The 25,093-nt window shown below is 33.2% G+C and overlaps 2 protein-coding genes and 1 long non-coding RNA gene across 6 annotated transcripts; 2 read left to right on the forward strand and 1 right to left on the reverse strand.

Annotated features, from left to right (window-relative positions):
- The first annotated feature begins 1,204 nt into the window (after nt 1–1,204).
- Nucleotides 1,205–9,450, forward strand: LOC101260698 (uncharacterized). Of its 3 annotated transcripts, none has more exons than XM_004233986.4 (6): nt 1,205–1,498; nt 5,470–5,539; nt 6,089–6,342; nt 6,658–6,774; nt 7,395–7,440; nt 8,288–9,450. In XM_004233986.4, the coding sequence occupies exons 1-6, from the start codon at nt 1,403–1,405 to the stop codon at nt 8,809–8,811; spliced, it is 1,107 nt and encodes a 368-aa protein (XP_004234034.2). In that variant the 5' UTR covers nt 1,205–1,402; the 3' UTR covers nt 8,812–9,450. The 3 variants fall into 3 exon arrangements, with proteins under 3 accessions (XP_004234034.2, XP_010317403.2, XP_025886134.2); XM_026030349.2 differs by having other exon boundaries at nt 1,323–1,493; XM_010319101.4 differs by lacking the exon at nt 6,658–6,774 and having other exon boundaries at nt 1,255–1,498.
- A 4,832-nt stretch (nt 9,451–14,282) lies between these two features.
- LOC101260997 (cellulose synthase-like protein G2) lies at nt 14,283–21,961 on the forward strand. The gene is made up of 8 exons (XM_004233987.5): nt 14,283–14,999; nt 16,786–16,890; nt 17,497–17,625; nt 18,274–18,486; nt 19,030–19,129; nt 19,733–19,917; nt 20,343–20,693; nt 21,359–21,961. Exons 1-8 carry the CDS (start codon nt 14,409–14,411, stop codon nt 21,905–21,907), a joined length of 2,223 nt encoding a protein of 740 aa, XP_004234035.2. The 5' UTR covers nt 14,283–14,408; the 3' UTR covers nt 21,908–21,961.
- LOC104646085 (uncharacterized) lies at nt 19,477–24,547 on the reverse strand. Of its 2 annotated transcripts, none has more exons than XR_740233.4 (5): nt 24,256–24,547; nt 24,052–24,140; nt 23,874–23,965; nt 23,672–23,766; nt 19,477–19,568 (listed from the first exon to the last, which is right to left on the reverse strand). It is a non-coding gene; the product is annotated as an uncharacterized lncRNA (long non-coding RNA). The 2 variants fall into 2 exon arrangements; XR_011220309.1 differs by having other exon boundaries at nt 23,668–23,766; nt 24,256–24,535.
- Nucleotides 24,548–25,093: the final 546 nt, after the last annotated feature.

The following is a 25,093-nucleotide window of genomic DNA, read 5'->3' on the forward strand; positions in this document are numbered from 1 at the left end:
TGTTGCACATATCAAGGTGGTGATAAATTCACCTCGTTATGATTGTTAAAACGTGTAACTGATTTTTCTATAAACTTATATATGCTAATTGTGTTGTGATTTGAATGAATTTTTATTCATCGATTTAAGTTGATGTTGATACTATTGGGTTCATATGAATTCGATACAACATGATCTCATTTAAGGATCCTTTTTCATATTTTTCTTAATTATTTTTTTTATGTTTCATTTAATCGATATTTGATATCTATGTTAGAGTTTGTTTATTTTGATTATTTTGTATTTGAGTTGGATAGGATCTCATTCCCCATTCAGAAATGATGCTTCTTTTCAAGAATTCCTTTATAAATAAGGATTGAATCTGAAACTTTTGGTTAAAGAAAAAAAAATCATCTACTATACCACATCTTTTGATTGTTTTAATTGTTGTATTGATGCTTCAAATTTAATTCTAGTTCAATAAAAATGTGAAAAAACTTATTTGGATTGACTTATTTTTAATATTTTTAAACCAAAATAATCTTTAATTACTATTTTTAGTGTTTGGATAAATTTAGAAGTATTTAGTTTTAAATTAGATTGATAAAATAAATCAAAGCTACAAGTTTAAAAGCCAAATGTTCAACATCCAAGTAGGTTTGAGATAACCTTACCTTGAAGTTTGAATGTAAGAGCTTAATCTTCACATTTTAGTATTGAACTCATAATATTTTCTTAAAAATTATAAATATGTTAATGTTGAATGTACGAGGTTTAGATGTTTTTGTTGAATGTACGAGGTTTAGATAAATAATACGATGAGGTCGTCTTGTTTAAGGACTCTTCTTCATCTTCTTCTTTACCTTCTTTCTAATATTTTTTTTTGTTGATATTTGAAATATAATCTTAACCATCTAAGTTAAGGAATTAGTCGCACGTTAGAGGTGGATCTAAAATTTAACCTTCATGTGTGAAATTTTAAAATGTTTAAGATTATATTTTTCAACATAATATTTTTCAACATATGAACTTTAAAAAGTTTAATTATGTGAAAAAGTATTCGTAATAGTATGTAACAACTTATATATGAGATCTAATTAATGATATTATATGACTATTTATTTGAAGAAATTACTCCTTAGAGTAAATTTAAGTACATGTAGGGTAAATTAGACTAGTTCAATGATTATTTTATTAGTAATTGAGGGTATACATCATATTTAGCAAAGGTACATTCAAACTCTAAATATATTTGGGGAAAATATGACCATACTCAATTTCAATTTGAATTTTGAAAATTTCAAATAAAGTAATCTATTTTTATTGTTAGGGCTAAACACCCACTTACTACTCGGGTTGTACCTGGAAAATACCCCTAAGAAGCAAGATAGCCTTATTATAGGTTCAATCTAGTGCTGATATCATGGGGAAGGAGGATCAATTGCCTTTCAAAGTTGGGCAATCCGCTGAAGCACAATCTTTTGAGAATGGATTTCGTGGGGCATGGTTTCGATGTAAGGTACGAAATTAAAAGTTCGATTCTAATGTTAGCTTGGTGCTTGCAAACTCGTAGTTTAATGCGTGCATGTTGGATAGATAATCATGAATTTGTTCAATAATTTTGTTAGTTTACATTTTTGTAGAATAAGATCATGGTTATCTTGTGGAAAAATTAAATGAAATCACTAAAATTTTCACCATATAAAAAAGGCATAATACATAGATATGCCTTTTAACTCTTATCTCATTTTATATTTATGTTATTCAACTTTGAATATGCATAAGTAGAACTTAAAATTGTATATAATTGAACAAAAACACACACATATCTTATGTGGCGCCCTACATGGTATCCTATGTGTATTATGTTACATAGGACTCATTTATCTATTTGTTCAACTTTATACAAGTTTAACTGTCTACTTATGCACATTTGAAGTTGGAGGATATAAAGGTGAAATGAAGTCAAGTTAGAGGGCATATTATATATTTCGCCTATCTCATCTCAGATATATTTCTATCCCATCTGGAATACATTCCCATCTCCACTTGGTTACATCTTTATCGTGTTTCGAATATATCTCTATCACACTCGGAGACATCTATTTCCTCTCGAGTACACTTCTATCCCTTCTCAGATACATCTCTCTCAGTAAGTAAATTATCATTAACATTGGATTGGATAATTAAGAGGTGTATTTTGAGAGCAATGGAAAATTCAAGATTTTTATAGTTTTTTATGGAAACTTTCAAGAGATGATGTAATTAGCTCTTAAATGTATGAGATTTTTGTGAAATACCGTTACCTTATAATTTTTGTGTTATCCTGATCCTCTTTTACTTCGATCTCATGATCCAACATTGATTTGAAGATTAAGAAGTTGAGATAAATGGTTGTGTATGGTCAACCTAAGATCAAGTTAAGAGCCTTGACCAAGGACAATGCTTATGAGTTGGAAGAAATTGGAACCGTTGGCTATAAGGTACTAGAGGAGCGGGCACTAGTATGTGGTTCACGACATTGACCTGTATCAGGGAAGAAACTATAGAGGTGCTAAGGATCTCAAAGGGTTACTTTGGTGGACATAGTGGATTGGTGGTGGAATGAAAAAGTCCAGGGATAAGTGGAAGTCCAAAAAACGAAGTTACAGGAGAGCAATGACGAGGGTGACTAGAGGATGGATAAAGATGGTATAAAAAGTTGAAAAAGGCAAAGTTAGTAGTTACAACAATAAAGACCGCAACCTTTTGACATTTGCGAGAAGTTGGATTCGCTAGCTATAAGAGACTGGAGGAGTGGACACAAGCAGTATGTGGTCCACGACATTGAATTGCATTAAGGAAGAAACTAAAGAGGTGCTAAAGGTCTCAAAAGGGTTACTTTGGTGGTGAATTGGTAGTGGTTGAATGAAAAGGTCCAAGGAAAAGTGGAAGTTCAAAAAACAAATGTATATGAATCTAGAGGAGAGCAATGATGAGGATGACTAAAGGATGGATAAGGGTAGCGTAAGAAGTTGAATAAGGCAAAGCTAGCAGCAAATATTGCAACATTTGGATATTCGTATTAAGAACTTGTGGATATAAATGGGATAAAAAGTGGTACATGTTAAGATGAGAGAGTAAGGTTCACGACTTAGATCAAGTGAGGTGCTTCAAAGACAAGGTGAGCACTGGCGTAAAAGGTGTATATTAGACGTCGATGAGATATATACCTCCATAAATTCTTGAATGAATAAGGGAAAATAAAAATGAACATTTTGTTGGATAATTTAAAGCGCCCAACAAGTCGTTTAAGATTGAGGTGAAATGGGGGCTATGCCTTACATGAACCAGGGAAGAGAGGTGGGAGTCTTGATGGAAATTTGGAAGGATGCGAGGATAGCAGGTTTGGGGTGATTTAGTAGGATGTTGAATGTTAGTTTACGAGGTTGTACCAAAGAACAAAGGTGGAGCATGAAGATTCCCTTTTATAAGAAAAACAGTGACATAAATAAGAGTAGTGGAAGCAAAGGTGTAGAAAAATGTCTATTTTCGGGAATCACTTTGTTTTTACGCCTTGTGTATTGACTACAAAAGTCATTCATGTTGTAATGAGGTCAGTGGTATAGGGAAAGGAAGGGAAAGTAAAAGGGACTTGTAGATGGTGTTGGAGAAAGCATTTAACAAAATCTTTAGGGACGTTTATTAGAGATAATTGGAGGTTAGAGGTGTTCCCTTAGCTTACACTTCGATGATTAAGAATATACATGATGATGTTGAGACTTGGGTTAAGAGTATGGAAGAAAACTTGAAACACTTTCCTATCATGAAGAGGTTGCATTAGGGATCCACTCGTAGCTAATTTTTACTTGCATTATCAATGGAAGTACTAAAGTAACACATGTTAGTTGTGATGTGATGGTGCATGTTATTTGTAGATGGCATACTTGACAAGATGTGAGACAGAGTTATAGCGAGGTTGAAATTTTGGAGACAAACATTGGAGTAAGGGTTTCTAGTTGAGCAAGACCAAAACTAAATGCTTGGAGTTTAATTTTAGTAATGTGACTTATGAAGTGGATGTGGTTGTGAGGCTGAAGTAATTGGGTTAGTAATCCATGATAATGTGGAGATTAATGAGGTGTCACATTAATGAAATGGAGGCATGCATTCTTATGCGTGATAAGAATGTTCTGCCAAGACTTGAGGTAAGTTCTACAAAGTAACTAGACTGGTGTTTTATGAGGCAGATTGTTAGCCAATCAACAACTTCCATGTACGGAAGATGAGAGTGGTAAAGATGAGGATGTTGAAATGGATGTGTGAATTTGTTAGGAAATATTAGATTAGGAACAAAGATATTTGGGACAAGGTGGAAGTGACCCTATGGAGTTCAAGATGCGGGGAAGTGACATGTGAAGAGTAGATGTTAGAGGTTGACTATAGTGGGCTTGAGAATGTGTAGAGATTAGGCAAAGAAGCATTGAGGTTAGGGGATTAGGCAAGACATGACACAATTTTAGCTCATTGGGAACATGTCCCTTGATCAGAGGGTGTGTAGGTTGAGAAATAGGGCAGAAGGTTACTAGGTAGTTGAAGATGTTTCTTTTCAATTCTCGGAGTATTAATACTAGTCTTGTATCTTATTCTTGGATTTCTATTATTATATCTATTTCCTTAGCCTTTATTATCTCTATCCTATATAACTCATTGTTATTTATGTCTACTACTACCTCTTTTTCATCGTCTGTGAGCGACGTGTCTACAAGAAACCTCTCTGCCTTTGCAAGGTTGGGGTAAAGGTCTGTTTATACTTTACCCTTCCCAAACCTCACATGTGGGATTACATTGGATTTATTGTTCTTGTCGCACATCAAGGTCCAATTGCAAGATGTAACGTGGCATAATTGGAGCATAGTTTTTGAATATTCCAGACCAGAGTGGGGCTTTTTCTTGGGAGGGTTGGGGTTGGGCTGGTTAGCATCATTTATTGACCTTAACAATTTGAACAGAAGAATGTACCTGAGATTAGGACTAGACATCTGTATAATCAAGGAAGTTGTAATTAAAAATTAGATAAATATGTATTTTGCATAAGGAAACAATAAGTATTTTGCATAAGGAAACAACATGAACTTTAGGCAGTTTATTGATTAGGATTGTTGTTCTATTTTTACTTGGATTATTAATCAAGTTAATAAGACAATTGTATAAATACATAATGATATATCTTTTTAACATTCTCAACCATATTATTTTATATTTCTAACTTATTCTTTACAACTCTCTTGTTGCATTCTAGGTGGTAAAACTTTTGTTAACTGCTGCATTATCTTTTACATAGTGCTCTATTTATCGAAAGCCACTATTGCTGTAATTACATTTGGAACCAAAACTTTTGTCAGTTCTCCAGACCTTGTTGAGGTTACTTGTATGTTTTGATGAGGAAAGTCATTTACTGATAAAGAAGTAGAGTACAATGCATTTACTATTTCTTTCCTACTGTACCAGATACAGAAGATTAGCTGCAGAAAAGGACATTGGAATGCGCTGTTGGAATACTTCGATTATCCAGATGAAAGTATGTTCTCTGATGTGTTGGTTTCATCATTTAAAACGGTTCAGTATCTTGGCTATGCCTATGCATGATAATACAAAAATCAAAATAGAGAAATCCAGACCTAGCCCTGCTTCATTTCCTTTTATGCTATAGTGTGGTCAAGTTCAATATGTTAAGCTTGTCCAAGAATAGGCATAATGGTATAGACGGATGGAAGCTAAACTGTGAATGGAATATTTTATCTATACTTTCTCGTTTAGTAAATAGAGAATTAGGTATTTTCAGCTAAAAACTAATGCCTTGTGAACCGTTTATGTCATAGTGAACTTGACACTGTAAATAGTTTCAATGAATATTTTGACTTTGTTAGCTCCTTAGAATGCATACAGGAAGGTTCACCGAAAAACTCTCTTTTGTTTCCCACTGATGTAATCTCCAGCATCTACTGGATGTATTATCAATGAAATTCTGACTTGGACTGATAAAAAAAGAGATGTGTTTTCAGACAAGACTCTTGCTATATTTGTATCTACAAATGCATGTTAATTGTTTCAACCCTTGCTGTTACAGAACTGACTTGGACCAAGCTGTATCAAAATCCCCCATATAATGTCGGGAAGGTTAAGGAGAAAACACAACTAATGCTGCGACCGCAGTATCCTTTAGTCAAGGTCAAAACTGAAGTATCAAATTTCAGTTCAACTTCTGAAACTACAGTAGTTGTTGATGGCAATTGGCAGGCAGGTGATTTGGTTGATTGGTGGGCTAATGGCTGTTATTGGTCTGGACATCTGACAAAGTTACTTGGCAACAATGAAGCTGAGGTAATAATTTCTTTTACATTCCGTATTAACTGGCTGGTTACCTGTTCGGCTGCTGTCATCTTTTAGATTTTATTTTGAACATGAAGTTCAGTAAACACTCGATACCTAAAAAGAAAACTGAAAATGAAAAAAAGGAAACTATGCCTTTTTGGTAGTCAAAGAAGGATTACTTGATGAGGACCAGCTCTCCAGTATAAGTTCAAATATAATCAGTATGTATAATCATAGATATATCTTTATGCATAATGTCTAGACTGTTCTTTGCTAGTCCAAGGACTTCATTTTCAATAATGTTCTACTCTTGTGTTTTCATAGTTGGCATTGACACCACCTCCTGTGGGTGAAGGTGCACTTTATGAAGTTTCTTTCAAGGATTTGCGTCCATCCTTAGAATGGTCTCCAGATTTTGGTTGGACTGTGCCTACATCCCAGGTTCTTCCCTATGCTCATTTTCATGTGTTTCCTTTTATTATGTTTCTTTTTCCCTACAAAATAATATAATAGGTAGACAATCTTTAAAATTTGGCCCCCACTGTTGGTCTACTGGTAAGAGTGTGGTGCTTGATGTATGGGTTAGGCACATCATGTTTCTAAGTCTGCCACAAGCAAAAGCTTGGTATTAATGTGTAGAAGGGTACGTGGTGGCCCATTATCTACTGAGATTCGAACTGTGCCAGTCTTGGGGATTTCTCAGTTTTTCCTCATCACATGTTTCATCCTTCTGTCTCCTCTTTCTCCTTCCGTGTCGTCTCCGGCTTCTTTTTGGTACTTCTGTAGATTTTTTTATCTTATCTACTAGCCATCACCCTCCTTCCAAGAAAACCCCCCAAATAGCATCTAAAAATGAAACCAAAAAGTGAAGATGCTGGTTCTTGTATTGCAATTTTTTGATAATTGCATCTTTTACCTCAAAGGAGATTTCATCTGAATAAGGTCAATGCATCTTAACCATCAGGTCTAGTGTTGGAAATTTGCTATCTGAATTTTATTCTGGTGTAGCTGCCCCTTTTGATGCTTCTTTCTGCCTATAATTTGTTTCACGACAATTGCAGGATGGTGTACGTCGATGTGCTCAACTAGTTCAACCTGTCAACCGAGGTAACTATAATGTCCTTCCATTGGCTGTCCACAAAACTTTATCTTTTTTATGAAAAGAAATGAAAATATTTTGTGGAGAAGCCGTTTACTTCATAAAACTGTGGATTTTGGGACATAACTTCAATATGCATTATGTGGTTGCTCTGATAGAACTTAATTGAGATGCTCTAAAGGGATGCCAGTTGCTATCCATAGTTTAAATATAGTTGATTAAGTGCCTTATTTTCCAGTGGAATCAAGGGAAAGAAATGGCTAAAAGAACGCTATGAATTTCCTTTAGCCCCTTAGAGAGTTAAACATTTGCTAAGCCATTTTAGCAGCTTCTTGAAGTCCTGTGTTTTCACAAACGTGAAAGGCATCAATGACCCTTGCATCCACTCGTGTATTCTACTTAGAAACTTTCTGCATGGTTGTGTCAACGATAAAGAAGTGAAATGCGCATTTGTTTGCTTTATGTGCATTTCTTAGTGAAGGGGAGCTTTCGCGTAACTGGTAAAGTTGCTGCCATGTGACCAGGAGGTCACGGGTTTGAGTTGTGGAAACAACCTCTTGCAAAAATGTAGGTAGGGCTGCATACAAAAGATCCTTGAGGTCCAGCTGTTCCTGGGACCCTGCGCATAGCAGGAGCTTAGTGCACCAAACTATCCCTTTTTCGTGTGATACGGCTGTATCATTGATATAAGGTGCTTTTTAGCGTGATCTTTTGCCTGTATAGTGCCACTGAATCACAGCTGCAGTGCATTTCAACTAATTCTGATGTCTCTCTTTTCTTTGTAGAAAGAAAAATCATTTCTGTAAAGAAAATCCTGCATTTTTATAGTTGACATGCTCATCATGTTCATTGCAGCATTACATTCTATGAGTACAGGGAGAACTGGATATTCATCAGATCTCTCTTTCTCTATTCATTCAACTGCAAACTTGTCGCCTGCCTCGGATGATACAGACTTAGCAGAACGACCCCTGATCATAGATCTTCCTAAGGAGGCAGCTGTGAACACATTGAAGAAAGTGAGGCAGTCAGACATTTGTTCTAGTTCCCATACTGGAGATGAATCGACAAAGGAATCCTTTTTTTCAGATAAAGGTTCTGGTTCTTGTACTGGAGTTGATCTAGCAAAAACCACTGCTGGGCCAACTGAAAACTTTAGCTATTCAAGTTGTCCTTTGAAGAAGTTCAGAACCAGTGATGGAGTTCAGTTACATTCAACTGGTTCTGACACGACAGAGGCAGCGATATTGGATTTGGAGGAACTTGTGAACAAAATTAAATGGCTGAAGGGACTGCTCGAGTTAGGAAAACCCATGTCTAATGTTGCCATACCTTCATGGAAGTTCGTGGAACATCATGCATCATTCGGAAATAAATGATGGATGGTTTCAAAATATCGAAATGTCATCTGGTGGCTCTTGAAAAAAATGAGGTATAAAGCTTCTACGTGTATTGCTCATTCCGTGCAGGTTTTATACACCTTCCATAGTTTAGGAAGCTGCTTGACGTGAAATTTGGATGCATCCCATGTTAAGGTTTCAAGTCTCGTTGCGATGATGCAAAGGCTAGTGCCTTGCCAGCAACACTTAAACCGGTATTCTGGCTTCACTAGGGTATGATTTAGAGATGCTCCGACGAGCATGTACCATATGCTTTCGTTTAGTCGACAATATGCATCGACTAAAGTATCCATGTTCAATTGGCTCAACTGCTTACTGCAACATTTTGTTAAAAAAGAAAGCTTGTATAGAGAAGTTTGAAGTGGAGATGGCAATAATGGATCTCTTTCATTTGAAGCCCTGTGATTCAAGGCTGTTTTTAAATTGACATAATACATAAATATACACTTTAACTTGGTTTTAAATCATATTTAAGCCCTTCAACTTTGGGTATGCACAAGTAGACATACATGTTCTACGTGTTATCCTACACGTCATTTTTTGTCCTACGTGGTGTTCTACGAATATTATGTCATGAAGGACTCATGTTTTTATTTATTTAAAAGTTGGATAGTGAAAGTGTTTGTTTGTGCATTATGAAAGTTGGAGGTCAAAGTTAAAATTTAAAGCCAAGTTTAAGGTTCAATATATTATGCCTTTCAAATTTTTATATTGATAACAGTACTGGTCTACAAGAAATTTTGACCTTTCTTTTATACCTCGACACAGGATTATCGTCTTGGAGTTTTGATAAGTAATGAATACAAGCATGAACAAGTCAAGTATCCAATAAATTTAATTTTAACCAACAAATAACATAGTGTGATGTTCTAAATAGGGTCGGTATATAGAGTAAAATTTATTCGCATCGGATGTTTACACAAATTTAATATATACATGTCGTGTTAAATTTATAGTTCATTTTAATTTACTGTAATTATGTTATGTATTTTACTTTATTAAATCACATAATAATGAAAATTGAATTTATTTTGATATATACATCCTGTGCGGGTAAATTTTTCCTGTCAGAATGTTATGAAGATTTTAATTTAAGTCTCAACAGAATTTATTATTATAAGTTTATTGATTCTAAAGTGTAGAATTGAGGTGGATATAAGTTTTTAAAAATATTTCAAAAGTTTTACAAATTCAGGATTGTTACGAGACTATATAAAACAATAAAAAGAATATTGTAGGTAGAATTTATTGTTATAGGTTTATTCCTCAATTCAGGGATTTACATCCTGACTCGATCCTGTTAGTAGGATTTCTTAAACTTTTGTCCAAAGATATTAGGAAACAATGAAAAGTACTTTTGATTTTTTTTTAAAATCATACTCCCTTCATTTCAAAAAGAATGTTTTTATTTTCTTTTTAGTTTGTTTAAAAAAGAATGACCTTGTCCTTTTCTTTGTAACAGTTTAACTTTTCACGTGACATGTTTAAGATCACAAGATTAAAGGTTATTTTGGTACATTTGACATAACTTCAATTTAGAACCATAAGATTAAAAAGTCTTATTCCTTTTCTTAAACTTCGTTCTAAGTCAAACTAGGTCATTCTGTTTGAAACGAAAAGAGTATTATATAAGAAAACATAAATAGAAAGATATCACCTTTCTTCATTAAAACTAATTTTTGTATTAACTTGTACAAACTTACCTAGAATAAATTTTTGCCAAGGACAGTTATTTTTAAAGATAAAATTTGTACAAAACTTTACATATGTGAAGTTGATCTTATCTGTTCATAAAGGTTTTTATTGAACACCAACATCAACTTTTAACAAAGGGATAACTAAGCAATTTCGAAAGTGATATTATCAATGTTTCATTTATTTATACATATCTATTTCAATTCAAATGCACATTTTTCTAAACAAAAGGGACACATTTACAAAAGTTTCTACGCACATGAGGTGAGATATACCTAACAAATTCAAATTGATTGTCACTTTCATTCAGCACATTCAAAAGTGGACCAAATATGTGCGTAGTGTATTCCTCTTATCTATTGAAGTGTCACTTTCTTCATTAGGTGAAGTGTTTTTCCTCTCCAAATGGGGTATAACACAAAAAAGGAAAACAAAGAGAGAGTAGAAATAACACAGAAATAGAGTTTTGTCTTTGAAAAGAACATAAAATAAAATATAATGCTCTTTATTTTATTTAAAAAAGCACAAAAAAAACATCAAAGATAAGATTCTTAGTTTCTTTTTAAAAAAATAACGTTGAAGATAAGATTCTTAGTTAAAGTTTTGAATTTAAACTTAAATAAAGAAAAACTTATTTGACATACTAAGTATTTGTACTGTATTAACAATATATAGTTATGTTAAAACAAAGCAAAAGAAAAAGCATTCAAGGTTAGATCCTTAATTAGAAGTTTTTAATTTAGATTTGAATGAAGAAAAGCTTGTGTGACACAGTAAAATCGTATTTATAATATATTGAATCATGTTTTGAAAGGATTATGAAATAATAGCTACATGATGAAAATATTAGGATGGAAGAAAATGTCATTCAAATGTCTTAATAGTAATTAAAGGCATGGGTGAATTGCGTTGATCGAAGAAAATGTCATTCAAATGTCTAGATAGTAATTAAAGGCAAGGGCGAATTTACGTTGATCGAAGTGGTTCATCTTCCCCAAAAAATTATACTATAGATATGATTAAATTTTTGATTTACGTGTATATATATACACTATTTTTCCCTTGAACACACAAGCGTTGGGGGTTCAGTATTTCGCTTGCGTGTTCAAATCCCGACATAGACATTTACTACTTGTATCAGCTTATATTTATTTATTTATTATTTTAAAAACAATAATGCAACCAGAAAACTATGTTTAGTACAAAAAAAATTTAAAATGCTGATTGAGAATTTAGGATTTATTAGTTTAATTCCTAATTATAAAGTCAAATATTAAAAATTCTTTTCTTCTTGATTCGACGATTTAATTCGATCCGTTTATTTCTGAATAATATTTATTTAATTAATATTTTTAAACCCTCTTTATGAAAATCCTCCTTCCGTCATTGATTAAAGACATGTTTAATCATGAAAATTGTAAAATTTAAAAAATATTACATATTTTATTTTCTAAGCAATAAATTAGTACTTATCTGAAAATTAGAGATATATTTGATTATACATATAAATTAGAGTTGTTTCTAAATTGTCAGTGGAAAATAACAACATTTTTTATACTTTTTAAATAAGCATAATACGTATATTAAACTCTAAATTTAGCTATAAATTTTAATTTTGACCTCTAATTTTCATAGTGTACAAATAAACACTTTAACTATCCTATCTTTAAATAAATAAACATGTGATTTTTAGAGCCAAAGAAACTAAAATGAAAACGCTCCCACGTGTATTAGTGAGTCACTCAATGGCTACCAACTAATTAAATATTTTACACGTTTATTTTAGAATTTTAAAAAAATAAAATGAGATGTGGATCCGGGGGCTGCTTCTGCGCTGGCTTTGCTAGCTTGCATGACGGGCTGTAAGACGCTCAATCAATCGGGCGCGGCTCACTATTCAGTGCTATGCATGCTTCCTTGGTAACTTCTAGTTTGATCAGGGAAAGCACAGAAAATGAATCTGCTAATGAAGGTTACAGATTCGGTCCAGCGCACTTGACCAATCCTGGCCAACCAACCAACCATTGAGAATGGAACAGAGATTGAATTCTTCTCTGTCAACATTCCCAGTAGAAGTCCTCGAGCAACTTGACTAATACTAATAAATAAGGGGAAGGCCCAACATTTTCTATTAGTATAAGGAAGGCGCTAGCTAGCGGCTGTTATCCTTAATTGGATGAAACAGTGGTTGACTTGGCTTTCTTGGTATCATACTGTAGCATTATCACCAGATGTGACCATTGATCATTTTCATGCTTTTTTGTTAAGTAACATGAGCACCTGGGGAGACGCTGTTGGCGGGGCAGAAGCACTCTTAACTGGGGGGGCCTGCCAAGCCGATAGGCGAAGGGCTGAAGGATGGAACGCGCAAAGTAGATCGTGCACCTGTCGTGTGACCCGTTGGTCCTTCTGTTGTTCGATCTGCTGGGGGGCGATGAAACCAATATAGTATCGTTAATCCCCCTGGCCTGCCTTTCGAATGAAACAGTTATGAAATATCCGGGCCGGGTCTTGGGTCCAACAACGCAAAGGGTTCAAGGTGTACCCTCAGTATGGACACCTATCAAGTCTTCAGCCCCTCCCGGCCGGAGTTTGATCTTGGCGCCTTGACGGAACTACACCTAAAAGAACAGTGCTAAAGAGGAACTCCACCCTGCCCTAACCTAATCGTTTGGAATTCAACCTTTTAGCAGTGTTTGATTTGAAAATATAAAAATATATATATAAGGAATTCATCAAGGATAGAGTTGTCATTTCAATATTTTTTTAATCGTTGTGGGTCTCGAAAATTACTCCTAACTCGTGCAAAATACATGCACATCATGCATTTTGCCAGATAGAACTCGCGTGTTTATTAATATTGAACAGTTAAAGTATTTATTTATGCACTATAAAAGTTGGAGGTCAAAATTAAAATATAAAGTCAAGTTAAGGATCTAATATATTTATTGTGCTTTTAAATATAAGATTTTATGATCATACAAGATTTTTTTAGATCAGCTTCGAGAAAAATAAAAAATATGCATGATAGAACGACCATTCAGATGAATAAATTAAAACATGAGAAATATTATAATAATAAAGAAATAAAATATGACATAATCAAAATAATTTCCAATGTTTATTCCAACTTAATGGATATAAGACACTCAAATTTATCATTCGCCTTTAACTAACAAGCAAACAGTTCAACTTTGAATATGTAATCTAGACATTTTAACTTATATGATTGATTATTTTAATACTTTAAAATTTATATATCACATTAGTACTGTTCATCTCTAAAATACAGTAAAAAGAAGTTGAAATATTTAATTATCAAATTTACGCTTTCAGAGTACAAGCTCATGATTAAACCTAAATTTAGATATTAGTTTATACATTATAATATATATATAATTATAAAATAAAATGGAGTACTAATTTTAAAATGACATAAGATGCTTAGAGAGAGTGAAAGGAACCAAGAAGAGTACATAGATAGATGAGTGATAATAATATTTCAGTTATATATAAGCGGAAAATACTTAATCTAATATTTTTGGAAACAAAAAATATACGTGTCATATTTTTTTTGTTTAAAAAAAATATTTTTTTCTTTTTTGGTAACATTTTAACTTTAACTTTATGTTTGAAATCATAAAATTAAAGAACATTTATATTTGACATAATTTTAATTTAAAATCATAAAATTAAAAAGTTTTATTTCTTTTTCTTAAAAACTATATTTCAAAGAAAATTAGCTCATTTTTTTTGAAACAGAAGATATTTTAATGCTATTATTCAACAAAGAATAAAACAAACTTTCGAATTAAGTTTATATAAATAGAAATTCACTGAGAGTGTTTAACTTCTCTTCTTCTTCATTTTGAAGAAAAAAAATGGAAACTCTTCCTCCTCTGCAAAAGGTTACAGTGGACACATTTTCAGCCACAGTAACCAGAAGTCACACTTTTATTCACTCAATAGCAATACTCTTCATGCTCTACTACAGACTAATAATCAATCTCAACGAAATTCCAATCTCATTTTTACCTTACTGGTTCCTAATCTTCGTTTCCGAGCTAATTCTCTCCTTCCTTAGGACACTCGACTCAGCTCATATATTCTCTCCAGTTACCCGCTACGTCTACCCGGAAAACTTGCCGCCCGACGATGAACTACCGGCAATCGACGTTTTTGTATGTACGGCAGATCCGATAAAGGAACCGGCGTTGGGAGTTATGAACACTGTATTATCAGCGATGGCGATTGATTATCCGCCGGAGAAGGTAACAGTGTACCTTTCCGACGATGGGGGTTCGGTTACGACGCTATGTGCGGTTCGTGAAGCGTGGAGATTTGGAGAAGTGTGGATTCCGTTTTGCAGGGAATTTGGAGTGAAGAGGATTTGCCCTGAAACTTTTTTTCAAGCAGCTGATGATGAGATTAATGGCGGCAAAGATTATTTGCTAGAAAGAGAGAACATTCAGGTAGTCATTTGGATTTCCTTTGATGGGGATAATGTTATTTTTTGAGATTATAATTTCATATTATAATTTTGAAGTTTATCCAAAATAATAGTATCAAATAAATAGATTTAAATGTATTTTTTAAATTTCATATTAAATTAAACGATACAGAGTAATTTTGAATATAAATAATTAATAATTTATTGAGATAATTAACTAATTGACGAGGAATCAAGATTCCTGTTCTTTTTTCTTAAAAAAAACACTTTTCTACATGAGCCTCAATAAGTAATTATGAATGTAAATAATTAATAATTTTTTAAGATAATAACTAATCGACGAGGAATCGAGATCCCTGTTTTTTTTTTTAAAGAAATCACTTTTCTACGTGAGCCTCGATGTACAACCCAATTAATAATCTTTTCAAACTTGTCATCACACTAGAGGCCACTTATAAAACATAGTTATCTATTCAACTAATAAACTATTCTTCACCGCATCTTGTCTGCAGAAAGAGTATAGTTTAACTCATCTCAAACTAATCTAATAAAGTACTAGTGCTTTTAACTTTTATTTTTTTGAACTCTATTTACAGTTTGGTTGGTCTCAACTCTCCTCGGTGCTTATAATACTCCCTCTATTTCATTTCATATATTTTTTTATAAACGGTCAATTTATAATATTTGTTATTTCATAAATAAATATATAAATTATAATTTTTTTATTTTATTTTTGTGAGTTATTAGTCTTGAAAATATAAATTTGACTAACTTAGAAAAGTTAAGTAAATAATTTATGTTCATTCATTAAATTAATTAATCAAAATAAATTAATTTTATATTCATTAATTGAAAATTTGAATTTCAAAAAAATTAAATAAGAGTAAAGGATAAAGTTATATTATATTTTAATGCAAGTGCATAGTAAAAATGTGACATATAAAATGAGACGGAGAAAATCATTAAAACATGCAGGAAGGTGTGTTTGATACAGAGGAAACTATTTTTACTTTTTCTAACATTTTTTACTTTTTGTGTATTATTGGTTAAAATATTTAGAAAATAATTTTGCAAGGACAAAATAAGAAAAATGACTATCCTAATAAAAGTATGAAAAATAAGTCGGATAAGTAGGACAAAATAAGAAAAATGACTATCCTAATAAAAGTATGAAAAATAAGTCGGATAAGTGACATCCCAAGTTTATTGTCTCCACCCTAATTCAATTCTCTCAACCCCCTAGTTAACCATCCCACCTCGCCCGCCCCCCAACACCCACTCTTCATCCCATTCCGCCTCCACAATGATTTGCTAGATAACATAAAAATGTTTTGGGGTAATATTTCTTGTTTACTTATCAAACAATAGAAAATAAGTAGGAAATCTACTTATTTTTCAAAAAGACATTTTCTAGAAAATCATTTTCCGTGGAAACAAGCAAAGTGTGTTTGGTACAATAGGAAATGTTTTCCACGGATCCCTTTGAGAAGCCAGCAGCCACTTCCCTCCGGTTGCGCATTGGGTGAACCGCTCCTATGCAATCGCAGAAAAGATAAAAATCACACTAGGTAAGCTCAATGCGACTAGCTTGATCAAAAAATTGTTGGCAAGGGGATTCGGTCCCTAGCATCCCTTATGGGATATACTACTGTAACAGTAGCACCAACTCAGCCACCCTTCCGGGTCTTGGGATCTTTTTATACATAGTTTGTTGAGCTAATTATCTTTTACTTGTATAATCTATGGATTTTAGTTTCCACATTTTATTTGTGTTTGATATAATTGATTTTTAACATCTACATACGTAGAAAGAGTACGAGGAGTTCAAGGAGCGGTTGAAGAAAGCTCAAGAAAATGGAGGGACAAAGGATACTGGAGTCCAGTTTGGCCCAAATCGTGATACTGTAATTGAGGTACAGGTTTTAATGAGAAAGTGATAAAAATAGTAGTTTATCATAGGCAAACATTTAATGTAGACATTATAATACGCATAATACTTAAATATGTTTTTTAACTTGATCTCATTTTATATTTGTGACTTTTAATTTTGTGTATACAAGTAAACACTTGTACTTGTATAAAGTTGAAGAAATAGACACACGAGTTCTACGTGGCACAATATACATAAGGACATCACATAGAACCCAAATTGGTATGTAGGAAACCACGTAGGACGCATTTCTATTTGTTTAACTTTATAAAATTTTAAGTGTCTACTTGTGCAAACTCAAAGCTAGAGGGCATAAATGTAAATTAAAGTTAAGCAAAAGAATATATTTATGTATTATGTCTATATAGTATATGTATATACAAGTATATTAGCTAGCAGATATAAATACTTTTTGGACAAGTAGCTAGATGGATAACTATCCCTTTTTTACCATATCACTTACTGCAACATTTAAATTTTTCTGATTTTCTACTTGATATTCAATACCTATATTAAGATATCTGACTAATCCGATTTTCAATGTCCAATATCTATATTAGGATTCCAACTAATTCAAATTTTCTTGCAGATAATAGGCCAGAGAGGTTGTGGAGCCAAAAATAATGGCAAAGCTAAACTACCATCTCTTGTTTATGTTTCAAGGGAGAAAAATAATTCTCATCCCCATCATTTCAAAGCTGGAGCCCTCAATGTTCTTGTATAATTCTCTTTCACCCTTTTTATAAATAGCTATTTATGTGTTTTGGCCAAATACATAAACATATTCCTAAATTTGTTGGATTTTTTCTTTCAAATATTTTAACTATGTCATTTTCCTATTGAATCATTGAACCGCCCATAATTTGTAACTTTTAAACAAACACCGTTGGCTGATGTGGAATCAAATTTTTGAGGAGGGGTATTAATAAAGGATACATATGTTTGTTCCAGAATTCATTAGTCCAATTGATAGTGAAAATTATTTGTGAATAATTATGTTTTATTTCAAGTCATTTAGTGCCCTTCCGTTTCAATTAGAGAATTTTTTAAAATAAATTTGTGATTGTGAACCTGTTTTAACGTTTGTGTAGCTCTGAGAAGTTCTCAATAAGCATAAAATGGGAAGTTTAAGTTGGTATTTCCAAATTTAGAAAGACAATTATTTTTTGGAACTAACTAAAATGAAAATAGGGTCACATAAAGTGGATTTGAGGAAGTAGAAGTTTTAAATTCCAAATTTCTTTTGTTCCCCCTTATGAACACTCTCAGAATGGCATGACATGTTTAGGATAATACGAGTCAAAAATCTTAGTTATATTCTTAGACTTATTGTTACGGAAATTATATGATTTATTTATTTTTGCAGCTTAGAGTTTCTGGAATCGTAAGCAACTCACCATACATATTAATGTTGGATTGTGATATGCACTCCAATGATCCATCTTCAGCTAGACAAGCAATGTGCTTTCACCTTGATCCCAAAATCTCTCCCTCACTTGCATTTGTTCAGTTCCCTCAAAGATTTCGCAACATTAGCAAGAATGATATTTATGATTCTGCCATGAGAAATTGTTTTGTGGTAAGTTTTGCATATCATATATGATTTTAAACTTTATACATTGACGTCGTAAAATAAAATAATGCATATACATTAAGATCATCAATATATAAGTGCTTTGAGATGCCTTACTTTAGCCAAGGGCCTATCAGAAACCCCTCATCTCTACGAGGTAGGAATATAGTTTGTGTATGCTCTACCCTCCCAGACTCCACATTGTGGGAATACACTATATATGTTATCATTGACTCTAAGTTATATATACAATCAAAGTAAAAAAAATGTACACCGTCAAGTCAACTTCGTTGAAGCATGAACCTGTCTTATTTTCAAGATTACACATCTCACATTTCAAGGAGATTAACCTCTAAATACCATTTAGGTGACCTAATACTGTAAAAGAATCTTTCGCTAGCGATATATATAAATTAAACTCCTTATGTTATGTTGGAAATTAGAGAGAAATTTCTTGATAACTATTCTTTGCAGATTTCTTGTAAATATCTATCAAATACTTGAAGTATTATGTATAACAAAGAATCCGGTCTGTTACTATATATTTAGGTCAGGTGGCCAGGGATGGATGGGCTTATAGGACCTATGCTATCTGGTACATGCTTCTATATGAAGAGGAAAGCTCTATACGGGACTGCTATACACAAAGGTATTGCTCAATCAATTAAAGATTTAAGTTTCACACATTGTATGATTTATTTTTTTGATAATCGTGGTGTCCGAGTCAGCTTGTGTACATCGCAATTTACTCCACATGATACCTGTCACCTCCCACGAGTAACAGGTATCAGCTAACTCTATTCACCAAAGTTAGAACATATGGGATGAAATCACGTAGTGTTTTGTCTCTACCTCATGGTGCTCACTCATTTCATTGACCACTAGGTTACACCGTTGGGCAAAGTATATGAATTTTTTATACCATCAAATAAGCTGACTTACAATAACATGTAAGTCTTCATAGCAACCTGATATAGTAATAAAAATAGAGTTAACCTGTTATTTGTGATGTTCAAACTCTTCAAAAATGCCAATGGATGCATGTTGGATTCTTCGGCAACATTTTTAGAGAATCTGAGCAATACATCCTGTTGTAGTTGGTTGAAATGAATTAATGGTGCATATAACTTTCTACAAATCCATTATAAAAATGTTCTCCAAAAATTCTTGACAAATTTGTCTCTTTAGTAAAAAAAATTCCATATTCATATATACTCCGCAGTAATCACAATTCTTTTAACTTTTTAACCAGACATGGATCTTAGTGAGCTGAAGAAGTATTTTGGATCCTCAAATGAATTCCTAAATACTGTTATTACATGCATTAATGATAAGCAAAATGACACTGGCATCAAGGAATTTGCTGACAATGAGATCCAAGAAGCAAGATTTTTAGCCTCTTGCACCTATGAGGAGGAGTCACAATGGGGAGAAGAGGTAAGTCGACAGTCACATTAATGCTGAAAATCAACTATATCATCAATGTAACCCCTTTTGACTTGGGTAGTTGGGCCAGGGGCGGAGCTAGAGGCGCAAGGGGTTCATCTATACTCCATTGGTGTAAAATTACATTATTAATCAAAAATAGTTTTTACAATGTATAAATAGTAAAAGGTGAGGATCTCCTAAAATTACATTGTGTATATAAGGCCAAAATTATTTGATTTCTCTTGCCTTCTTCATGTGTTTACTTCTTTATATTTTAAACTCCCTCATTGAAAATCCTAGTTTTGCCGTTAAATCAAACGAGTTACCTGAAAAAATGGATTGATTTTAATTTGCCACCTCTAGCATAACTCTATCTATTTGTCATTCTATCATATTTATGCCAACTTCGATTGACTTCATTTTTATATATATAGATAGGATTCCTGTACCATTCAGTGGTGGAAGACTACTTCACAGGTTTCATTATGCATTGCAAAGGCTGGAAATCTGTGCTTTGTAACCCTTCAAGGCCAGCTTTTTTAGGCAGTAGTACAACAAATTTGAATGACACGTTAGTTCAAGGAACAAGATGGAATTCTGGACTAGTTGAAGTTCTTTTCTCAAGATTTTGTCCCCTCATCTATGGCTTGAAATCAAGAATGCCTTTTCTTGAATGCATGTGTTATGCTTACCTTGCTTCTCAGCCTCTCTATTGCTTCCCAGTTTGGTTTTTAGCCATCGTTCCTCAGCTTTGTCTCCTAAATGGCATTCCCATTTACCCTAAGGTATGACGAGTTAACTTATATAGACTGATAATGCAAAAATATTTTGAACGATCGGTGAATTTTAACGAGCTGCAGCAAGTGAAAGTATGTGTCATGTATCTATTGGTTTTAGCTATAATTCCTCAGTTTTGTCTCCTAAATAGCATTACCACCCTAAGGTATCAGGAATTAACTTATTACACCGATAGTATAAAAATATTTCAAATTGTCATTGAATTTTAGGTGCTGCAGCAAGTAAAAGTATATGTTTAAGTTACATCTTTGAAAAAACTTACCTGGTCCCATTTTCATCGAAGTTCAAACCAACAGATATATGAGAAATTAATATGGTGTGGCTTGAAAATAGAGTAAGTAATTATCATTGGATTTAAGTTAAATGCATTGACGATTTTAAGATTTTATTTTATGCTATCAGCGAATTTTAACCCGTGATAGCAGATTAGGTACACCATTTTTAGCTTATAACCAAGAGATTTACCTACAATTATCTATCAAGTGACCAGATTTTGTGAAACGTTAATTTGCTCATCAGTCTATAAAACTTAAACTCATTATTGTTATCATTTAATGACCAGCGTAAAAATTCTTATTCCACTATCGATATATAGAACTTAAATAAAAACTTCGAGATAGACTTTGATAGTAACTATATTATATTTTCACAGGTCTCAAGTCCATGGTTCTTTGTATATTCTTTTCTTTTCTTGTCCTCACTTTCAAAATACTTGTGGGATGTTGTGAACACTGGAGGGACAATGAGAACATGGTGGAATGAATGGAGGGTATGGATGATAAAATCAATAACAGCTTATTTCTATGGAACTTTGGATGCAATCATGAAGTTATATGGCTGTAGAAAAGCAAGTTTTTTGCCCACAAATAAAGTTGTTGATGATGAACAATTGAAGAGATACCAAATGGGAATATACAATTTTCAAGCATCTAAAAGACTAATTGTCCCTTTGGTTACATTAGTCATATTGAATATGATTTCCTTCACTTGGGGAGTTATTGGAAAAGGGATTCTAGAAGGGAGATTGAGTGATTTGTTTGGTCAAGTGTTCCTCTCATTTTTCATCTTGATGGTGAATTATCCTATAATTGAAGGGATGTTATTGAGGAGAGACAAAGGAAGCATTCCAATCTTTGTGACTCTATTGTCTATTTTGCTTTCTTTTTGTCTTTTGTTCATTGGTTCTATTTTTGTAAGGTAAAATGATATACTTAGCTTAAGATAGACAATAAGAATTATTGATCTCTATTTTCCACTTCTGATGCTGTCTAGTTTCGCACTTGCGGGATTTCATTGGTGTTAGTTTATCTCTTTCAAGTAGTAATGCTTATTTTCATGGGATGTATATTTAAGAGCATATACGAGGAGAGGAAAAAGGATCATGTAGCCCATGCTGGATTAACCGTATTCTGAGTTGAAACAATCAACCTATTTCTAAAGTGACCCATTTGTATCGGAGAAGCCTGTATATGAACAATATCATGATCAAGGTTTCTTTTCACCTCGATACAATATATATTTGTGCATTGTGCATCATTTCTAACTCTTTTAGTAATAGACATTTATGACTATCAGCAGAAGGGTTCTGCCTCTGGCTCCAGCAATAAATTAGAAGGGTTCTAGTAGAATTTTGAAAGAACCCATAATGATCAAATTTTGGATTTGATTTGACTCTAACTCTGCCAATAACGTTTTATAGTATGAAGACACTATTGAAGACTGTTTTGAAGTATAACATGGTCAATTAAGTTTGTTAGTAGTGTCCTGTATTCTTGGGCTAGCTGTTAGCAAATCTGCAGATCATGGTGCAGTACTTTCTAGTCTGTTGTTAGTAATTAGTTGTTGCATAGTGGTCATCCAGTGACTTAGTAGTTTCGTATTTTCACATCTAAAAAGTTGTACTTTCCTGTGATTTTTATATAGAGAAAAACCTAAGACTTCAGCATACAATAGTCTTAACCTTGATCCTCTCTGTTTCTTCTTAAAATTTTCCTGTCGATTTTCTCCGACAGACACCACACATCATAGCTGCAGAGCATGTTATTTCTGATAACAAAATAAACTACACAAAAACAATGAACCTATTTCTAGTGGATTAATCACATCATGAGCATATATGAGGCGAGAAAAAAAGGCTCATGTAGCTCATGTTGGATTAATCGTATTCAAAGCCAACACAAGGAACCTATTCGAAGTGGCTAGGTACGAAGAATGTCGCATCATGATTTCTTTTCACCTTGATACAATATGTATTTGTGCAATATCTTCAGTCTTTAGTTCAGTACACCTTATATTCGTTGAATGAACAACAAATATTTTCTACTTATGTGAGGTGAATACGAATCGTGTTGGAATGATTTTTGCTAACAAATGATGTGTTAGGCCTGTGTGGAGATACAGAGACAGGACGGGACAGGGTGGGTTCAGGCTTAATTAACCTGCAAAGACTTTAACCCGCATTACTCCATCCACATATCAGTTTTTTCTGTTTTCAATTATTTTCACATAAACCCGCCTCGTTATCTAGCAACGGCTTTTATATTTTATCAAAAGTTCTCTGTTTGTAATTTTTAGAACCATGTAGCTCTGATTAGTGTAATTTGTTGAGCCAATTTAGCAAATCTTCTCATCAATTATTGTTTGTTGAACTGATGTGTATAATTTAACTCTGCTGATTATACCTGATGAAAATTCTTACTAAAATCATACAGCATCTTTTTCTCTAGAATAAAGATATATTAAGCATGATTAAGATTATTGTTAAGTCAAATAAATCTAGATCATTAATATATTAAGCATGATTCTGTAGAGAGGTGGTTTTCTCACAGGATGCTGCCTCTTCTTAAACACAAAACTGTAGGCGATTTCTCTTTCTTCACCTCTTCCTTACTACCAGAAACTGAAGTGCTGTTAAATTGCTAGATTTAGTCAATGAAATCAACGGCCATAGAAGAGGAATACCTACATTCCAATCGGTTGCACAATTTATTTGTATTGACACTGGAGCTCGCGTTGCAACCGGCTCGGTCGCTGCTGGTCACCTGAAACTGTACTGGCTAGCTTGATATCCGCCATAAAATGAAGTAAAACGTTCAAAATATAAATCTCTATTGGATAGTTTGCATCACCGGTCTATATTTCCTGAACATTATACAAAAGGCACTTACAGAGTCGTTGCCTCGTAGAATGACGGCGTCACAAGATGTTGCCACTTCGGAAACATCAAAACTGCTGGCAATTTCTCCTTCACCTCCTCTTACTGCCGGAAATTGAACTTATCGCTGCCGTTAAATTGCTAGATACAGCTATGGAAGCAACAGTTATAGAAGAGGTATAGCCTCATACCAATCGATGCATAATTTATTTGTACCAACGCTGAGCTCACCCTTGCAACCTGCTTGGTCGCCGACGGTCACCAAAAACGTACTCGTATACTTGATATCCGCCATAAAATGAAGTAAAAAGTTCAAAAAAAAGCACTATTAGATTGATTTCATCACCGATCTATATTTCCTGAACATTTTACAAACGACATTACGGAGTCATTACCTCTTAGCATGACGGCGTCACAGGATGTTTCCACTTAAGAAACACCAAAACTACACGCGATCTCTCCTTCTTCACCTCCTCCTTACTACCGAAAATTGAATTTATCGCTGCCGTTAAATCGCTAGATTCAAGCGATGAAAATCAACGGCGATGAAAGAGGAACAGCTACATTTCAATCGGTTAAACAATTAACTAGTATCGACGCTGGATCGTCGTCGTTGTAATCGGCTAGGCTACCGGAGCAGATCGTCGTTTGCTTTGTATTCGCCAGGAGAGAAATGAAATTGAATATGGCGGAAAAAATTTGGGGGGAAGAGTATTTATATGGGAAAAAGTGGGATGACAAAGATTTCTATCAATGTTAAAAAAAAAAATTCTTAAAAATAATCATAAATTTTTATTTTTCGACTCTTATAAATTTGACAAGGATTCTTTGTTCAATTTAATTAAATTAAATAGCATCTTATATGTATTAGAAAAACCATATTAAGGAAAAAAATTGTGACTTAATTTTTTAGAAATTTGAGAATTTTACAATCTATGAAGAATTTTTTTCAAATAAACATACATATTTTGGATGAGCAATATTCAAAAAACTAAACAGAGTCTACATATAAAAAAAACTAGACAATACAAATTAATCAAATCGTACTAACATATTTTTTATACAATATTTATTGGCTTTCATTAACCACTTGATTATATTAATTCTAGAAGACATCTCTTCAACTTATTTACAAGCGATAATAGTTGATAATAGTTGTTACGTCTAACTATTATATTCCATATTTAAAATTTATAAATTCAACTAATCTAAATTATATTGAAATACTGCAAA

This window comes from Solanum lycopersicum, chromosome 3, assembly GCF_036512215.1.
Source record: "Solanum lycopersicum chromosome 3, SLM_r2.1".
Classification (NCBI taxonomy): Eukaryota; Viridiplantae; Streptophyta; class Magnoliopsida; order Solanales; family Solanaceae; genus Solanum; species Solanum lycopersicum.

Coding starts and splice junctions, on each gene's coding strand:
- LOC101260997 (XM_004233987.5), top strand. CDS start 14,409: ATGGAAACTCTTCCTCCTCTGCAAAAGGTTACAGTGGACACATTTTCA. Junction 16,891..17,496: donor ATCGTGATACTGTAATTGAG/GTACAGGTTTTA, acceptor ATTTTCTTGCAG/ATAATAGGCCAGAGAGGTTG. Junction 20,694..21,358: donor GCATTCCCATTTACCCTAAG/GTATGACGAGTT, acceptor ATATTTTCACAG/GTCTCAAGTCCATGGTTCTT.
- LOC101260698 (XM_004233986.4), top strand. CDS start 1,403: ATGGGGAAGGAGGATCAATTGCCTTTCAAAGTTGGGCAATCCGCTGAA. Junction 5,540..6,088: donor CTTCGATTATCCAGATGAAA/GTATGTTCTCTG, acceptor TTGCTGTTACAG/AACTGACTTGGACCAAGCTG. Junction 6,775..7,394: donor GGACTGTGCCTACATCCCAG/GTTCTTCCCTAT, acceptor CGACAATTGCAG/GATGGTGTACGTCGATGTGC.